At 51.2% G+C, this 18,949-nt stretch overlaps 1 protein-coding gene across 2 annotated transcripts in view; it reads left to right on the forward strand.

Annotated features, from left to right (window-relative positions):
- Window positions 1-7,679: 7,679 nt before the first annotated feature.
- The window catches only part of SMAD7 (SMAD family member 7), a 29,269-nt gene continuing 17,999 nt past the window's right edge, over window positions 7,680-18,949 (forward strand). Inside the window, exons 1-3 of one of the 2 annotated variants that reach the window (XM_068422427.1) lie at window positions 7,680-8,393; window positions 9,019-9,072; window positions 14,354-14,428. In XM_068422427.1, coding sequence (XP_068278528.1) covers window positions 7,883-8,393; window positions 9,019-9,072; window positions 14,354-14,428 — 640 coding nt within the window. In that variant the 5' untranslated portion in view covers window positions 7,680-7,882. The remainder of the gene's footprint in view (window positions 8,394-9,018; window positions 9,073-14,353; window positions 14,429-18,949) is intronic. The other variant, XM_068422426.1, reaches the window with a different exon arrangement.

Here is an 18,949-nt window from a genome sequence, read left to right on the forward strand (position 1 = left end):
TGAACCTCATACAGTGGCCTCGGCCCATCGATCCAGCCTGTCCAGATCCCTCTGCAGAACCTTCCTGCCCTCTTCTCCATTCCCTCTGAAGCACATCATAGGTGTGTATCCTACAGATCCCACAATGTTGTCATATAGAGATATAATGCTCCCGTAGAAAGAGAATATAAAATAGCACACACGAATTTGTTATTTAAAATGAGAATTTTTATTGTATTTGAGGACAAGAAGTCTAAAGCATGTTCTTTACAGCAGACTCTTGCACAATGTAACTGCAATACTCTATGCTTAAAATGTCATTGCTTTATAAAGGGCTTGCATCGCAGATGTCTGATCATTGAATTATTTTTTTTTATGTCAAGTATGAGGAACGCTGATCCCAGTCTCCGACTGGACAAAATTCCTGTTAGCATCGGTGGGAATTTTCCCTGGAAAAGACCATGAAAAGCATAAGGTGATATCTCACCAACCGTGAGGACATGGCTAACGTTTGAGGGAGAGGAACCAGCTCCACAATGCATCTGGCCAGGCCACTGCAATAAATCCAGAAAGACACATAAATGATGGTGAGGTTATGACCTATCCCGTGAAAAAGGAAGGAACTCCAAAATGACCCCCCCTACCTGCCAGCAATAGGAAATACAGAAGCTGGTGATTTTCCTCTCTTTGCCTGCTACTCTCCCATCCCATTTACAACTATTTCCTTCTGCCAAAAAAGGGGGTTTGGTAGTTTTGCTTGATTTTAATGAAGGAATTGTGGGTTCCTCCAGCTGGTAAGCTGACCTGCGGTGGTCCCAACAGTGTCCTCTGTTTGGGTAAGGAGCTGATGCTGAAGAAGGGGGTATTCCTGCATTGTGGCTGCCATCTGAGCAACTTTCAGGATCTGATAAATCCCCCTAAAGCTCAATAGATCCTGCCAGAAGTCAGCTATTAGCTTGATAATATTAGCATTGAAATGCTGCTTTTTAAGTGATGGACACCACACCCTTCCCCAGCCCCCCTGGGCATAGGTGTTAGTGTCGTATATACCATATATTCAGCATCCAGGAGACAGTGGATCTACACATCATATGTAGCTGGAGGTCTACAGGCAAATCAGGACCACTGGTTGAAACCAGAAAGCAGCTGTCTCCATCTCCACTCTGAACTCCAGCGGTTACAGGAGAAGGAATTGTAGGGTGACAGACACCCCTATTTCCCATGGCAGCCCCAGCTCTCTACATATGCCCCGTTATCTGGTCCAGAGCTTGCCATAAGTAACTATAGGTATAGGTAACTACAAATAAAACATTGCAGTTCCTGCATTTGGAAAATGTCCTTACTTGAAATAAAGAGGATTTTGATTTACACCACTGAAACTAAAATGCTGAAGGGGGGATACCAGCTCTATTGTCCATATGTGCTTACCTTTAAAATGTTCCAGCAAAGCTGCTACACTTTCTGTTTCCATATAGAAAAATCCCTTCTTGAGAGCTTACACCCCAAAACAAGTCTGAAAACATGTATTTCCTATTTCGGACATCTGCAACACAGGAGTACAGGTACAATACAAATGAAGAGTTACACTTAAGGGGGTGCATTAAGGTTGTATATTAATATTGAGCCTCCCACTTTGCACGATCCTAAGGAGCTCCACAGGGTACACACGGATCCCAAAGGCACTGGGATCTCTGTGGTGGACTGCTGGAGGACAAAGCCAATCTCTTCCTCAGCACAATATGTAGCAAAGGGGATTTGCAGGCTTTCCTTTATCTGCCAAGTCAAATATTCCACCTGCCTCCAATCCTCCCCTTTATGTCTCCCCTTCAACAGACCCACGTCTCCTCTGTCTGGCCGGTGGCTCCCAAACGGTGTCACGTTCTGCCGCGCCGCAATCCCCAGCTCCCGGGTCATCCCTTCCCAGACTGCCTGACCTAAATCCCTTTCCTCTCACCTCCTGGTCATAAATCCCACCGGCGACATCCGGCAGGAGCTGGGCTGAACCTCGGTCCCACTGGTGATCCGGCATGGGTTATTTGGGGGACGGCGGTGTGACACGGGCAAAGATGTAGGTGTGACACGGATTAACGGACACTACGGCTGTGAGTGATCACTGGAGATGCCATGAAGGGCAGGCACCGCTCCTCCTGCCCACCTTGGCTTGCATCGCAGCTGTGGGACACCAGACCCTCTTTTGCAGCAGCACTTGTCGAACCATAAAGATAACAACAAGTGATGGGACAAGAGGAAACGGCCTCAAGTTGTGCCAGGGGAGGTTTAGATTGGAGATCAGGAACAATTTCTTCACTGAAAGGGTTGTCAAGCACTGGAACAGGCTGCCCAGGGCAGTGGTGGAGTCCCCATCCCTGGAGGGATTTAAAAGCCGTGTAGATGGGGTGCTGAGGGACATGGGTTAGTGGTGGGCTTGGCAGTGCTGGGTTAACGGTTGGACTCAGTGATCTTAAAGGTCCTTTCCAACCAAAAGGAGTCTATGATTCTATGATTTCAGCTAGCAAAGCACATACATAAAGTCACGCATGTGTGAGTGCTTTGATGAACCCAAGTATTCCCATGACTGATGAGTTCCCCAGAGCCAGTGCCAGTACCTGCCATAGCTACTGAGGGACCACCTGATTTGGATGGAGAAAGGAGTGTTTTTCCCCGTGCCTGATAAGCACAGGCAAGGGTCACCTCACTGCACCTTTTTTTTCATTTATTCTACCCACTTGCAGGGAATCTCTTTCCAGCAGATATAGCACCCAAGAACACCAGCACCAAAACCATGATTTTAGCTTGCAGTGCTGCGTGAGAAGAGCGAGAGCCTGAGGTCCACCTCTCCCTGTGACCTGCTGCTCAGCCCATAGCAAGGTTGCTTGGAGAAGGACTTCCTTTGTAGACCTGAGGTCTCGTAGCTTGAGTTCACGGTGTCGATGTGAGCTGCTGGAGCGGAAGGAGACCTCAGATACAGAATCATAGAATCATTTTGGTTGGAAAGGACCTTTAAGATCATCAAGTCCAACCATTAACCCAGCACTGCCAAGGCCACCACTAACCCATGTCCCTCAGCACCACATCTACACGGCTTTTAAAGCCCTCCAGGGATGGGGACTCCACCACTGCCCTGGGCAGCCTGTTCCAATGCATGACAACCCTTTGGGTGAAGAAATTGTCCCTGATCTCCAATCTAAACCTCCCCTGGCACAACTTGAGGCTGTTTCCTCTTGTCCTGTCACTTGTGACCTGGGAGAAGAGACCGACCCCCACCTCGCTACACCCTCCTTTCAGGCAGTTGTAGAGAGCGAGAAGGTCTCCCCTCAGCCTCCTTTTCTCCAGGCTGTACAGCTCAAATGGCATCGTAACCCAGACTTTGAACGCTGCTTGAGAGCTCTGCTCTGAAAATAATGATTAAAAATAGGAGGGCCACAAGCTTAGCTATTCCTAATGTGTACAGAAGGGTGGGAGAGTGCCAGGAGCCTGCCCGTGCTGCCTCTGCCCTGCCTTCAGCCTTCTCCTCTCCTACCTCCCCTGAATGCCTTTGCACTGTTGTTAAAAAAAAAAGAGAGACATACCCCCAAAAAGAGCAAAGCCTGTTTGTTATCGACCCTCACCTCCAAAGTGTATGAAGAGGGATCAGCTCTGCTTGTTCGTACCTGGTAATGATGTCAGGAAAAGGGTTTGTCTCCCCCCCGACTCCCCCAAGTCTGGTTTTATCCCCTTTGTTGGAAGTGCCTCTGGTGAGTCTCACACCCTGGTGCTGTTAGCAAACCAATTAGGTTAACAGTGCCTTGGCTCCAACTGTCTGTCAAAGGCTGAATTGCAATGCAAATGAACTCTGGCTTTAGGTCTTCAAAGACAGCTTGGGTTCAGGAAAGGTTGTCCAGAAACCTCCCTGAGAATTGAGGTCTAAGGGATGGGGAGTGTGGGATTTTACAGACAGGGCCTAATGGGTTTGGCGTGAGGGATGCAATGCCTTATACAAACACATCGTACAAATGCAATATATTATGCAAATCCTTTCAATACTCAAAGGGGGGTTATAAGAAAGATGGGGACAGACTTTTTAGCAGGGCCTGTAGCGATAGGACAAGGGGTGATGGTTTTAAACTAAAAGAGGGGAGATTCAGACTGGATAGAAGGAAGAAATTATTTGCGATGAGGGTGGTGAGACCCTGGCCCAGGTTGCCCAGAGAGGTGGGAGATGCCCCATCCCTGGAAACATTCCAGGTCAGGTTGGACGGGGCTCTGAGCAACCTGGTCTAGTTGAAGATGTCCCTGCTCATGGCAGGGGGGTTGGACTAGGTGACCTTTAAAGGTCCCCTCCAACCCAAACCATTTGATGATTCTATGTTTCAAACAGATTTTATTCCTTCTCGTGGGTTAGCAGCAACCTTGGTACATTAGGCTGGATATCAGGAACAATTTCTTCATGGAAAGGGTTGTCAAGCACTGGCACAGGCTGCCCAGGGCAGTGGTGGAGTCCCCATCCCTGGAGGGGTTTAAAAGCCGTGTAGATGTGGTGCTGAGGGACATGGGTTAGTGGTGGGCTTGGCAGTGCTGGGTTAACGGTTGGACTCTATGATCTTAAAGGTCCTTCCCAACCAAAATAATTTGATGATGCTGTGATTTTGGGAGAGGTTTCTGGTCCCAGCCGACACTTACCTGCCCCTGAGTGATGCCATCCCACAGCAGCACAGGCTGTGGGCATCACCCCCTTTTCAAAGCGTCTCCCCAGCCCAGGTACCATGCACATTTTTATCCACTTCACTACGCTTATTTCTGTATTTTCCATATGGGCACATACATATGGGCTGTTGAAACAAGTTTGCAGGGTTAATTAGAAAGCAGTTCTTTATCGGTTAGTTAATATTTAGCACTTCTAGAGTAATTTTCACTTGCAGAGATCCCAAAGAGAGGCAAGTGTGGCCGGCCCAGCTGTACCAATGGGCAACCAGAAGTGCCAAAGCCCCTACTCACGGGGCAAGGGATGTGCCCGAGGTCACCTAGAGAACCTATGTCAGGGCCAAAAAAAGATCTTTATTAGCTCCTGGACCCCATTCCTATTCTCCATCCCTTCACTGAGTGCACCACTTTATTTAATGGGCAGCTTATACTTGTTATTTGGAGGTGAAGTGAGGAGCCCAGCTCTTTCCTCAGACTCCAGTTTCACAACAAACCTTCATTTTTTTTTTTTTACTTTTCGACGCCAGCAAAGAATGTTCTTCCCCTCCTCAATTTTGTCGTACTTTTAATCACAAAGCATATTTTGAACAGATTTCGAGCCTGGGCAAGTTATCGCCTCACGAACATTTAATAAAGCTGCCCCAAAATCTTGCCCCCTAACTAATTTAGATCCAGATTCTGCGAATATTGTGATTCCAGGCCATTTAGGAGTCTCCCTGGCCTGCTCATGGGAATATTTGCCAAGACCAGGCTCTAAAATTCTCTCTGCCCTGCACCAAGGGCAGGAGAGACAACCCCGGGAGCACCCTGCCTGCACGGCACCGTAGTTTTGTGTGTCCCCCCACTGTGTTTTATGGCTTGTTTAGTTGGATGCAATCGTTTTAGAAATGGATTTGCTTATAGCAGCCATGATTTAAGGGTCTTGGCTTCTACTTCCAATGCGATAACTGACTTATTGAGTGACCTTAAGTACTTATTATATAAAAAAAAGTAGCTACTTGTCCATGGTCCATGGGAGTGCAATTGGAGACCCTCGGGGACATCTCCTGCCCTGCAAATCTTGGTGCTAGGATGTCTGGCTGGCCTTCCAGCTCCCCGGCAGCAGGGCCAGACAAGCCGCACAGCCTCTTGGTGGCTCAGTTTCCCCATCTTCGGTGGGTTCTGGCTGGCGGAATTGGAACGGGGGATCTCTGGAGTACCCCCCGAGGTGCTACAAATTAGTACTGCTAGTAGCAGCCGTAACAGGAATAGTCAGAGTGCTACGTGCTAATCATTCCTGCTGCTCATTTGGTGAGAATTGGGGTGTTAGTTATCCTTTATGGAAGACTTTCCTTTGGCGACAGGTGCTGTAAAAGTGTGAAGTATTATTAGCATTATTGCTTTGTTGTGCCGTGCCCTCTTTCGATGCCCGAAATCATATATATATATTTTTTAACCATATATATTTTTTTAATAATTATTTTTATGGCTGGACAGGGTTTAGTACTTCAATATTTACAGCCTCTCCACCACACCCAGGCTTCGGGGGGGTTCCCCCTTGCTTTCCCCCCCCGCGCTGGCTGCTGAGGGGGGGACCCCACTGCTCCGCACCCGCGCAGCACCCCCGGCAGGGCTGGAGTGGGGGGGGGGGGGCAGCACCCTTGGGCGCTGGGGCGGGGCGGGGGGAGACCCACAACCTCTCAGCAACCCGAGCCGCCGCTTGCGCAAGGCGGTTGGAGATAAATATAATATATATATATATATTTATTTTTTTTTTCCCCCGGAGCGACACGGTGTCTAGACACCCACGTGACGGGGCCGGGACCGGGGCCGGGCCGGGGCCGCGCCGCTGCGCACTGCGAGCAGCCGGGGCGGAGGGAGGGGGGGGGGAACGGGGGGGGCAGGCGGGCGCGGTCGAGCGCGTAAGCAACGCGCTGCTGCCGGCTCCGCGCCCGGCTCCGCCACCGGAGCTTCCCCCCCCACCCTCACCCGGCAGCAAGGGAAAGACGGAGGCGGCGGTGCGAGGAGGGAGCGGCGTTGCAGCGAGCGGAGGGAAAGGAGGGGGGGGGAAAAAAAAGGAAAAAAAAAAAACCCAACCAACAAACCAACCCGAGAAAGGAGGAGGAGGAGGAGGAGGGGAAGGAAGGCAGGAAGGAGAGGGGGAAAAAAAAAAAAACAGCGAAGCAGACGCGGCGGCAGCACGGAGAGGGTCGGCGGCGGCAGCCCCCGCACCCATGTAAGCGGCTGGCAGCGGGCCCGGCGCGGAGCGGCGCGGAGCGGGGGCGGGCGGGCCGGCGCTCCCCCGGCGGCAGCACGCTGCGGGGGAAGGAGGGGACGCAGCCCCACTTGCTTCTCTTTCTTTTCGTAGCAGCCGGATCAAGACTCCCGGGTGTGTGTGTGCGTGGATTAAAAACCTTCGGGAAGAAGGAGAGGAAAAAAAAAAACCAAACCAACCCCAAACCCCGCATCAGGACGACCTGGGCTTTAAAAAGGGATACAACACTCTGGATGCGCTTGGGCTTCTCTTTTGTGACAGATGCTTTAACCGATTCCGACGTCCAAATCTTAGGGTTGGTGTTTTGGGTTTTTAAAATGTTTTAATTTTTTTTCTTAGACATCATTTTGGCTTGCCTTTTTTTTTTTCCCCCCCCAATCTTTTGATTCTGCCCTGCGTCGCATCAATCCCGGCTCTCCCCCCTCCTCTGCCCCCCCCCCCCCTCAAGCCCCCCCTCTCTTGATGGGAGCTGCGGCCCCCGGGAGGCCGAGGATCCCCCGCGGCTCCAGCCGCTCTCCGCAGCCGCGCAGGGCGGCGCGGCGCCGGCAAGCTCAGCCCGCCTCCCCCCGCGCGATGCGCCGCAGACTGTAGCCGGGCTTTTTTTTATTTTTCTTTTCTTTTTTGGGCAAAACCAGAGCGAGCAGCGGCTCCCCCCCCCCTCCCTCCACACCCCCCCTTTTTTTTTTCCTTTAATTTTTTTTTTAATATATTTTTTATTTATTTATTTTGTTTCTCGCAGCGGGCAGAGGCGCGGGCCGGCGCAGCCCCCCGCGGGAGGCGGCGGGACCCGCGGCCCCAGCGCGGAGACTGGCGCATGCCACAGCCCGCCTCGGCCCCGCCGCCGCCGCCGCCTTCCCCCCGCCGCCCGCCGCCTGCCGCTGCCCGCCGCCGCGTCTCGGCTCCCGGCCCCTTCATGCGCGGCGGACGACATGCCCGTTTTGTAGCCGGGGGCCCCTCCTCTCGTCCCGCATGTTCAGGACCAAACGCTCGGTGCTCGTTCGGCGGCTCTGGAGGAGCCGCGCGCCCGGCGGCGAGGAGGAGGAGGAGGCGGCGGCGCTTGAACCCGTCGCGGCGGCGGCGACCGAGGCCCGGGCGCATGTGTGCGGCGGGGGGCGCGGGTGCTGCCCGGGCAAAGCGGGCCGCGGAGGTCGGGCGGCCGCGGGCGCGGAGGCGGAACTGAAGGCGCTGACCCACGCCGTGCTGAAGCGGTTGAAGGAGCGGCAGCTGGAGGGGCTGCTGCACGCCGTGGAGTCCCGCGGCGGGGCGCGGACCCCGTGCCTGCTGCTCCCCGCCAAGGCCGACTCCCGCTTGGGCCAGCACTGGTACCCGCTGCCGGTGCTGCTCTGCAAGGTGTTCCGCTGGCCCGACCTCCGCCACTGCTCCGAAGTGAAGCGCTTATGTTGCTGTGAATCCTACGGCAAGGCTCACCCCGAGCTCGTCTGCTGCAACCCGCACCACCTCAGCCGGCTCTGCGAGCTAGGTAGGCGGCGGGGGGGGGGGACGGGACACCGGGGGGGGCGGCGGGGATGGAGGGGACTCGGCGGGGATGGAGGGGACTCGGCGGGGATGGAGGGGGTGCAGGTGGGCTCCCCCCCCTGAACTTTTTATTTTTTCAGTGTGGAAAATAAACCCAAACAACAAAAAAAACCTCAGTATTGCCGTGCTCGCTGTGTTATCGCGTGTGCTGCCTCGCCCCCTCCCCGCACCCCCCGCCCCGGGGTCCCCCGGCGCTGCCTCCCCGCCGTCCCCGCGCGGTGCCGGGGGATTAGGGGCCCGCCTGGCGCGGCCGCCCGGCCCCGCCGCTGCCGCGGCTCCGGCGAGCCAAGGAGGCCCCGATCAGACAGCCCGAGCGGCAGATAGCAGGGAGACTGGCGCCAGACGGCCCCTTTTGTTTATCTGACAGCTAAATATCAAGGCAATCACCGCCTCGCTGCCCTGCCTCCAACCCCCAGAGCTAAGACAAACAGTTTTGCTAAAAGAATGCCACTGTTATCATAAGTTCCTATCTTTTTTTCTTTTTTTTTTTTGTGTGTGTGTGTGTTTTTTTTTTTTTGTTCCTTTCTCATGGCTCTGCCTTTATTTTCTTTCTACTTTTCTAATTCCAGAGTCTCCCCCTCCACCCTACTCCAGATATCCAATGGATTTTCTCAAACCAACTGGTAAGTGGACTTTTTCAATGCAGATTTACAGATTAAAAAAAAAAAAAAGGGGAAAACTGCCCCTTTTCTCAAGGGAAACCCAGCTCCTGCCTTTGTCATGCATTTCGCTTTGGGACTGCTTGTGTGCTTCCAGCCTTCTGATACCCCTGGAGTAATGAAAATAGAATTTATCTAAGATACTTTCTGCACAAAGTAAGATTTTAAAACTCTGGCAGGGAAACTTGAGGAGGGATTGCTGTGCAACACAGGCCTTTGCTGCTGGAATCACCAGGAAAACCATTGGGTTCCAGTTGGAAATGGCACCCCTTGGGTGAATTTGTAAGGATTTGGTTGGGAATCCAGCACAGCTCTGGCTAACATCACCCTGATGGCTGGGAATCCATTGACAAATGGAGTTGGTAGAAATATTTCTGTGCTTTAAAGCAGCCTAATCCCGCCTTGTCAGGCTGAAAAAAATTAGGAAAGGGGGTTGAAAAGTTAGTTTTTTCCTTTTTTTTAAGCACCGCTCTGCATGCCTGTTGCTTGTAATTGAATGTCAGGGTGCCAGGGGAGAAGCCCATTTGAGGCTGGCACCGGCTCTTCTGCGGTTGTCTGCATAAACTCTTGGTTGGCAGCGAGTTCGCCCTGGTGTGAGATAAATCGGGCTTGGAAGAAGGAGGAGAGGTGGGGAGAATCGGAAACGGGGTGGGGGGAGCTCGGAGAGGAGCAGCTCCTGGTTCCCCGAGGATTAAGGGATGTGGAGTGTTGGCTGGAGCATGGTGGTCTTGGTGGTCGTGTCCCTTGGTCACGGCAGGCAGGAGGAGCACGGTGGTGCAGGGAGGCCAAGATAAATGTATTTCTGAAGACCTACACCAGGTCATTTTTGGCTAGTTTCTGTAAAGTTGCTGCTTTTTGGTTTCTCAGGACTAAAAGAAACCCCAAACTTGGAAGTTGTTGCAGAGATGTGGGGTACCGTTGCGGGGTCCCATCCTGCCCACTCCTCCCTTGCAGGCTGGACTGTTTTTCCCCTCCTAAGAACCTCTAATAAGTCTTTTTTATGCCTTGTGGAAATAAGCAAAGCTGTTTGTAACAAACAATTGGGTTGCAAAGCATGAAATATTTTGCCTCAGTGGGGAAAAAAACCAAGAGATAAAGGCTCGTGAATGGAAGAGGGATATCGGGAGGAGGTCCAACATCCCGAGCATGCTGCTGGGGTGCAGAAGGGTTGTTCCATAAGAGACTCTGAGGGTCTGCTGGGTCGCCGAGTTTTGTGGGTTCGGGTGAGTTTGGCATCGTTTCGGTTTGGGAATGCTCCCCCAAAAGTTTCTATTTCTGCGTTTATTGCTTTACTTTCTACCCAGCACTGATCCTGGCGTGGGATGCCAAGGGGATTCGGAGGTGCAGGAGAGAAGGGTTAAAACCTTGCCTTTGGTTTGCTGTGAAGATGTTAGGATAAATCTATTAGCAGGGTTTAAACATCCAATCTGCCTCTGCCAGGACCTCATTTTCAGTTAGCCGAGTGATATATTTATTCATTAGCAAGTGTTGACATAAGGTAGCGAAATGTGTGTAAACAGAAAAAAAAAAAAGCCGCAGAACATGAATGTGCCATTTCGAAAGGAAAAGTTATTCCTATCGGCCAATAGGAAGTGATTAACGCTGCCCATCGGAAACGCAGAAACAACTGGGTTACTCACCCAAAAAAGTCCTCCTTTTTTTTTTTTTTTTCTCCTTTTTAAAAGAAAAATCCATTTGGCAGCTGAACTCTTGACTAACGGGGCCGCGGCAGGCGCAAGCGGAGCCTGGAAGTCTGTTGTTGCAGGTGGGTTTTGCAAGCTCAGGGTTTCTCGGTGTTTCCTCTGCGGAGGGAACCGAGGGTTTCCCGTCCCAGCGTTGGTGCCATCTCCTGCGGCGTTTTCCCAGCTATATGTTGAGGTTTGCTCGCCATGGGCTGGATGGATGGAAGAGGCACAGGAGATGACAACCTGGTCTAGTGGAAGGTGTTGCTGCCCATGGCAGGGGGGTTGGAACTAGATGATCTTTAAGGGTCCTTCCAACCCAAACCATTCTGTGATTCTATGATTCTATGATGATGGGAAGGTGTGTAGCCTTCTACCTGGCTGATGCCGCGTGAGCCATCTTCTACTCTGGGATCTTGGGTGGGAGCGATCCCTCCATTTAGACTTGGGCAACTGCATCTGCCAGTGGGGTTGGGAACGTGCATCCAGCAGGAAACTACTGCTTTTCCATCAAGCATGGTAGTGGTAATAAAAATACTTCAGTATTTAGTGCGACATTTTGTAAGTTCTTCATATGGACAGATGGACAGGAATATGTGGACCAGCATGGGCTCTGGCAGTGGTCGCCAGTGCCCGTGATTAGAGAATCATCAAATGGTTTGGGTTGGAAGGGACCTTTAAAGGCCATCTAGTCCAACCCCCGTGCCATGAGCAGGGACATCTTCAACTAGATCAGGTTGCTCAGAGCCCTGTCCAACCTGACCTGGAATGTTTCCAGGGATGGGGCATCTACCACCTCTCTGGGCAACCTGTGCCAGTGTCCCACCACCCTCAGCGTAAAGAATGTCTTCTATCTAGTCTCACTCTCCCCTCTTTTAGTTTAAAACCATTGTGATGGGAATTACATTGTTTTTTAGAGGTGGTGGATGCTGAGACAGGCTGGCTGGAGGAAAGCAGGAGTGGACAGGGAGCTGGGGGTGCTGCTGCAGGCAGTGAAATGCCACATCAATCTGTACGTTGATAGGATAGATCTGATGTTTGTGCACGCGCCGTAGAGCAGAAAGATCTGCCCATGACAGCCGGGTTACCTGCTGGAAGGCTGGAGGTCCAGGCTGGCTTGCTCGTTCATCAAGGAGAGGACTTTCCCTCTTCCACAGGACGTTTCAGGGATGGGTGATGGTGGCTTGCACGGGGCCAGGCTCACCCTACAATCCTGGAGACGTGGGAGCTCAGCATCCCCAGTATCCCTGTGGGAGCTGCCACTTGGCAGCTGTGTTGGAAGTGAGTTGGATGGTAGTGTCCTCAAATAATTCAAGCAGGTATTTGGACCCATCATTAAGTGGGACAAGGAACTGCGAGTGGCTGTGTCCGTCGTGTTCTTGAGTGGCTGGTCATGGTGGTGCTGAAGTACGAGATGCAGGAAGCCCACTGAGATGGTGTTGCAGAGCCGAATGCCCTCCTGTGGCATCGATTTTCAGGGGAGTTGGAGGTTTGGCAGCTACCAGGAACTATTTGGCACCTTGCAAGGTTGGGCTGGTGGCCACCAGGAAGAATTGTATGTCTCCACGATGGTTTTATATTGCGGGAAGGCAGTTTTGGGAGGAGATTGACATGCAGTAGGCTTGGGTAAACCTCTGACACTATGATCTCTTGGTGCTGAAAGTAAAGTGAGCCTGAGTACCCCCTGCTAGCGAGAGCCCTTGGCAGATCTGTGGGTGATGAGAAGAGTGCAAGGATGGAACCAGCCATGTGTAGGGCAGAGAGCCCAGGAGGGTCCCACTTTTGGACTTACCCCCATCTGACCATCACACTTGGTCTAGAGTTGAGGTGCATCAGCTCTGTGTCCTCTAAAGAGTTCTTCAGAGGGTAATGAATTGATGAAGGGAACTGGCTGTTGGATGGTGGGACGAGGGAAGGGAGCTGACAGTTGTAACGAAGTCATGAAAGCACACTTGGGCTTTCCTTTGATGAATCAGGGAGTCGTCCAGGTCTTCAGGAAGGCTCTGAATCTGTCCTTGTTTTCAGCCTCAGTGCAGAAATGCCATATGGATTCGGAGTCAAACCGGAGCAGCGCTGCTGTTAACATCAGCATCACCCCATTGCTAAGGTTCTGCATTTTAAACCGGGGTGGGATTCTCTCCTACCATCCTGTCCGGGGTGCTAACAGAGGACCTGATGATGTATGATCCCTAGAATAAAGACAACATGGAAAGGGCAAATTATGTCCTTTATCCCACAGTGCCTCATCAGGGAGCTGTAACTGGGGGCAGATGGAGCCCAGCGCAGGGCAGGACGGTCCATCCTGCGTTCAGGAAGTGTCTGTAGCCCAAGAGGTTGGAGCCATCTCAGGGAAAGGGCATGGGGAATCTCTTGTCTGGATTAGAAAGGGTTAAAAAAAAAAGAAAAAGCGTATTTCTTTAGAGCATAGAAAGCCCGACAAGGCATTTAGAGAGTGTATCATATACAGTATTTCACAAGTAAGTCCATTTCCTGTCTCCCCTATTGTTTTTGGTTTGATTAACTATATCCTGTTAAACTGTATATTCCTGTTAGGGCTTCTACTTCACTCTGATAAAACGAGTTTACGCAGACAGGAATTTCTTTTGCACTGGGATTTTAGGTATGAAATCTGGAAAAATTACTTCTGTCAGTAGGGAGAAAATTATTGCGGCTTCCCTGGTGGTGGCCCTTGCTTTGAGATGCAGCTGTGAACAAAACGATGTCATTAGGGAGCCCGAATTTGATGAAACCCAAAGTCTCTGTCAGCCTGCTGAGGACCAGAAGGTTGTGTGAACTTCATGGATCTTCTCAGGCGTGGGGTGTCCTTGAGCTTGTCTCTCCCCATGGTGGTGACCAAGTTTGCCTATAGGATCAGGGGATTGGTGGTGGCTCCTGGCTGTTGTCACCTGGAGGAGCAGGCTTGGGATGGAAAGGTCCAAACCCTGAGCTCAAATGCCTCCATTCATCAGGAGAAACCTCTTAATGGGGGGGCCGATCTTACCCTGCCCTTGTCCTTCGGTGGTGCGTGGAGGAGTAGATCTAGTTGCCCACCTGTCCCAGGAGGTGACAGCGGTGTGCAAGATCTACCAGCAGCTGGTGGTGACAAAAAGTGAGCGGGGGAACACAAACGTAGACCGTTGGCCGCAAAAGGGCGGCAATGAGACATTTCCCTTTCGGTTCCCATTTCGGTGAGTTACAGGTGTTGACTAAATTGGGTGCGTGAAGCCACGGTTCAAGCATTTTTGGGAGCTCGCTTACATCAGGACGGATGACAACCTTGATCTCATGACCCAGTGACTTGGCCAGAGAGGTGGCAGCCAGTCTGTAATTTTCGCCGCTCTATAATCAGCGTTGGCTGGTGATGAAGCGCAGCGCGCAGCCTTGATTGAGGCGACGAGTTAGGGTGGATGCTTCTTGATGAACTACCGTCTCTGCGCAGACAATTAGTAATCGCTTCCTGCTAAACCCTTTGGAATGTGTGTTCTGCTTGCAGCGATGCTGGGAGCCTGTGAAGAACCGCCTATATACTGATTTTTTTTTTTCTTCCTTTTCCACTGCTCCAGCAGATTGTCCAGACTCTGTGCCTTCCTCCACTGAAACAGGAGGAACTAATTGTCTAGCCCCTGGGGGGCTTTCAGGTAAGCCATCTCTTGTTGCCCTTGATTTTGGCCGTGGGTTGCGTTGACCGAGAGTCCTGATGGAAGGTGAAGTGATGCTGGGGAGTTTTGGGGATGCGAGTGGTTGAGAAAGGCGTGCTCAAAGGGGGAATTAGGTTTCATTTCAGTAGCAGCTGCGTACCTCTCGTGCAGAGGATGTGTTGAAATCCCACGCGAGGTTCTCCATCCCCGAAACCCCAGATTTCCTTTGAATTCCAGCTTTATGCTCCATTAATTTTCGGAGTGAGGCAGGAAGAGGCGTGTTGGGGAAGGCAAAGTGATGTCGGCCACCCGTTCGTTCGGATACGTGGATTGTTGGAGCAGGTGCAGTTGTGCCTTGCAGAAGGATTTGGCCTCAAACTCTCCTTGTCTTGGTGGTGGTGACGGCATCTCTTGTCTCTGGGACGAGAGCCATGCTTGGGCTTTGCTCCTGGTAGGGTAACCAGCATCCCACATCTCATGCATGAGGCTTGTGGTGCCCAGGGAGGAAAGGTCACCCCGTTTTTTGCAGAAGACGTTGCAGAGGGGGTTGGACTCGATGATCCCTATGGGTCCTTTCCAACTTGAGCTATTCTGTGATTTCCCTTGTTTTCCCATGTGCCATCTCCTTCGGCCTCCAGGTGCCGTTACGGGATGGAGGTTTGGAGGGTGATTTCCCCACCTCTCGTGGGCTTTTTGTAGAATGATTTGAATTGGAAGAGACCTTTAAAGATCATCTAGGTGAACTCCCAAGACCTTTTCCAAGGTATGATGTCTCCAGCACCATCTCCTACCCCAGATGGGCCAACTCTGTGCTGGGCTCTGTCTCTACCAGGATGAAAGTATCTGAAACCATTTACCTGTATCTATTTGCTGGTGTTTGAAGGTGCTTTCCTTTGTGGGGATGTCTCCCCGATTTACGATTTATTCATTGCCCTGAAACTGGAATTTCAGAAATAGGTTGGTGGCGGTGGCGCGTGCGCGCATCTGCCCCTGCCTCTCTCCAGGAATCGCGTTCGGTGTGGATGTCTTTAAGTGAGCCTTGTTTGTTTTTCTTTGGGTGTAATATATACCCTGTCTGTTATTTGAGAGGGGAGCATATTGTTTGTTCAAAGGCCCTAATGAGAATTAATCAAACGGAGGGGGAGAGGGAACAGAGAAACTCGTCGCTGCTTTTTTTTTAAATGACAAAGACTTTGGGGTGTTTCTTGATTTTTTTTTTTGCCTATAGCTTTAGGGAAGACCAAAAAAAAAAGAGACTGTAAAAAGAAAAAAAGACAAGAAGCAAAACACAATAAGGATGTTGTTAGATCTTTTTTTTTTTTTCCTTTTTCCTCCTGAAATACACTCGTTGCGGAGGGGAGGAGAGAGTTCAGTTCCACAGGATACCACATGAAATAAGCAGAGGAAGTACTCGCTTTTAAAAGGGGGCTTTCTGTAAGGTTCAGCCTCTTGATAACATCTCTGTCTGGCTGCTCTGCTCCCGAAGGGAAGGCGGGGAGGTGCGGGCTTGGGCTGCAGGAAATAACACGGCTTGTTCCCCCCACCCCGGTGCCTCCTGAAGGGCTGCGGGAAAGGGAGCCCCAGAGCCTCCTCCCCGAAAGAAAGCACGTCCCCCCCATGAAAATACATTTGAAAAAATTATTTTATTATATTTTTCTTATTTTATTGGATTTTACTTTTTTTTGGTCTTCCTTATCAAACATTCCCCCCCCCACCACCACCAAAGCGTGGAAACAGAACCTTTTACGATCATTAACTGCCCTTTTTTTTCTTTTCCCTCCCCAAATGTAATTGTAGCCATTTAGTTTAATGAGGAGCTGATAGGAGAGTTGACTCATGAAGGGATACGGTTAGCTACCCAAGCCCCTGAAACAAAGCCGAATGCCTCCACATGAAAGAGCATTTGTTTTGAATTTGCTCTGATTTACTGGCATCTCCCTTCCGTGCGCCCAAGTGCGGCGCTGAAAATTCCCAACTGGAGAGACCCAGTCGAGAAAGGAAAATAAATGCACTTTGCAGCAATCCTTCAAAGCTCACTTGCTCCTTTTTTTTTTCTAGTTTGCAGATTTTAGTTAGCAGAAGAGTGTATTTGAAGAGAGCTTTAGTGAGTTATTGGCAGGGTACACGAGGAATGCTTCGGCTTGGGCTTATCTGACTTTGGGCAGATGGGGATCGGTGATGCTGGGTGGAGAATCCAGCATCCCTTTTCCCCTTCAGACCAGGGCTGGATTCGCAGTTCCTTGATGAAAGGATGACTTTAGGAAAAGAAAAAAACACCCAGTTTTGGTAGATTTGGAAACTGGAGCAGGAGGATGAGGAAGAAGATGTCATGGGTGGATGGTGGTGGTGGGTTCCTGTAGCACCGTAGGCTTTGACCACCAGTGATGGGCGGTGAATGCTGGTGTAGTAGAGGTGTTCGAAGTCAGTAGGCCTGCCCTAATGTCTGGAAGCTGGAAGGGCAGGATTTAGTGAGGCAGATTGCTCTCGGCACCAAGAATTTGGGAACGGGGCCAGCCTGGGGTTCACAGCTACTCTGGCAGGGAAACCGCATGGCGGGGTTGAGAGGATGGTGGCAAGACGAGCGTTTAAAAGGGCATGGAAGCGAGTGTGCTTGCAGGTCTCTTTGACGAGGAGGAGTCTCAGGTCCGGCCACCACCAGGATCACAGTCTCCTGGAGGCTGAAGGCAGTTTCATTGATGGATACCAGAGGCGCTGGAGGATGTGGGAGGGGGAGCAGTGCGGCCAGGGGGATATATGGGGAGTGTTTCCCTCTTGCGATAACCAGTCTGAGCCGCTCTTTGCCTACTTCTGCTTTCTGTTCTCCTTCCTGGCCCAGGAATGCAGTATTGTGTAGTCCTTGATGCTGTTGCTGGTGTCCTCTTCTCATCTCACCTCTGCTGTCTCTTCCCCAGACATCTTGTTCTCCGGCTGATGCATCTCTCGCTCTCCCCGAGGTGCTGACTCTCGCGTCCATATTCTTGCCTTTATTTATTTTCTTATATGTTTATCTTTATCAGTGGTCACTCTGTGGGTAGGTGAGGACTCCTTGCTCACGGTGTCTCGCACTGAGATGGCTGTGCTCAGATAGTACCAGTCCAGATCCTTTGTATCCTCAATGTGGTTAAAGAAGAGAGCAAAAATATCCCATTGGAAATAAAAATAATTTCCGTAAATAGGAGACAGAGGGTGTTTTTTCCTGTATTCTGGGCTGACTCGTTCCTAGGAGATGTGTTTGGTTATGAGTCTTCTTCCAAACAAGCAAAGCCATGCTTGGAGAGTCTGGAGGTGGCCAGCCATTGGTCCAGTGGCATTGGATCGGTGGGAGCTATATTCCTGTACGACCCATGGAGGAGCTTTGCTGAGGGTAGGAGTGAGCTGATGGTACTTGATGGTGTTGGTGCTGAGTCTCCATGGGATGCTCTTCACCCAGCCCTCGACATCTCCCTCTTGACCCATGTATGGCGTGGGGCTTGTGGCTCTTGGCTGATGGAAGGTTGTGTTGCCCACGGTGGGCAAGAACAGCGTTCCGATGCAGGACAGATGAATGGTGCTGGATCTGTGGGCGAAGCAAAGCTCTCCAGGAAGCCCAGAGCTGGCCGTGACAAGGAATGCGAGATGAGCTGGCTTGTGTCCTCGCCACCTCTGCTGCTTTTGTATTTATAGGGGTTATTCATAAAATACCAAACCTGAGAGTTTACCCAGATTTCAGCCCAATCCTGTTGACTTGCCCTGACACTGGAACCACCCCAGGGTCTCCTGGAGCCAGTGGATATTGAGTGATGATGCTTGGTGGGTGCTGAACCAAGGCTCTGCCAGGCTTGAGGCTGGGAGACCCACAAGGCTCTTCCAGAGCAAGTGCAGCCTCAGTTTCTTCCTCCTGACTCCTATGCACTAAACTGGAGAAGCATCAGCGTCGCTCCCTGCACTGGCTTTCACGGTGGTGGGACCTCGTCTAGTTTCAGGGACCGCTTGGCTGAATGACATTTCATTCCAAAATCGCGGGCAGGCCGGGAATGTTTCACTATGCCTCTGATCCCCGCTGGTATCTGCTTGCCAGGGAAGAAGCACCTTGTCCAAATCCGGAGCTATTTGTCCCCCGAAGCGGCTCCCCATCACTCCCCCCCTCCCCATGTAAACAGGATCCTGCATGGTTTCTCTGTCTGAGTCCTGCCTGTGTTTTCCCACCCCCCCTCCTCTTTTCCACCTCCCTCTCTACAGAGTTTATAACCTCCTGTGAAATGCCTTTATTTACAAATTGGCATCCTATTATAATCTGAAATTGAGACATCTTCCTGTGGAACTAGGATTGTATATTTGTCCCAGGGATAAACAATTGCTTGGGAATTTTGTTGGTTTTTTTTTTTTTTTAAGTCACTTATTCTTGGTTTATTTTTGAGCATACGTCCTCCTAATATTTTTTTAATTTACTTGGAGCACCGCAGGGCGTTGCACCCTTTCCTTCTCAGCCTCGTTGGAGACTCAAATCCCCCCCCTTACTTACCTAAAACCCACCATCCCGTC

This window comes from Nyctibius grandis, chromosome Z (genome assembly GCF_013368605.1).
Source record: "Nyctibius grandis isolate bNycGra1 chromosome Z, bNycGra1.pri, whole genome shotgun sequence".
Classification (NCBI taxonomy): Eukaryota; Metazoa; Chordata; class Aves; order Nyctibiiformes; family Nyctibiidae; genus Nyctibius; species Nyctibius grandis.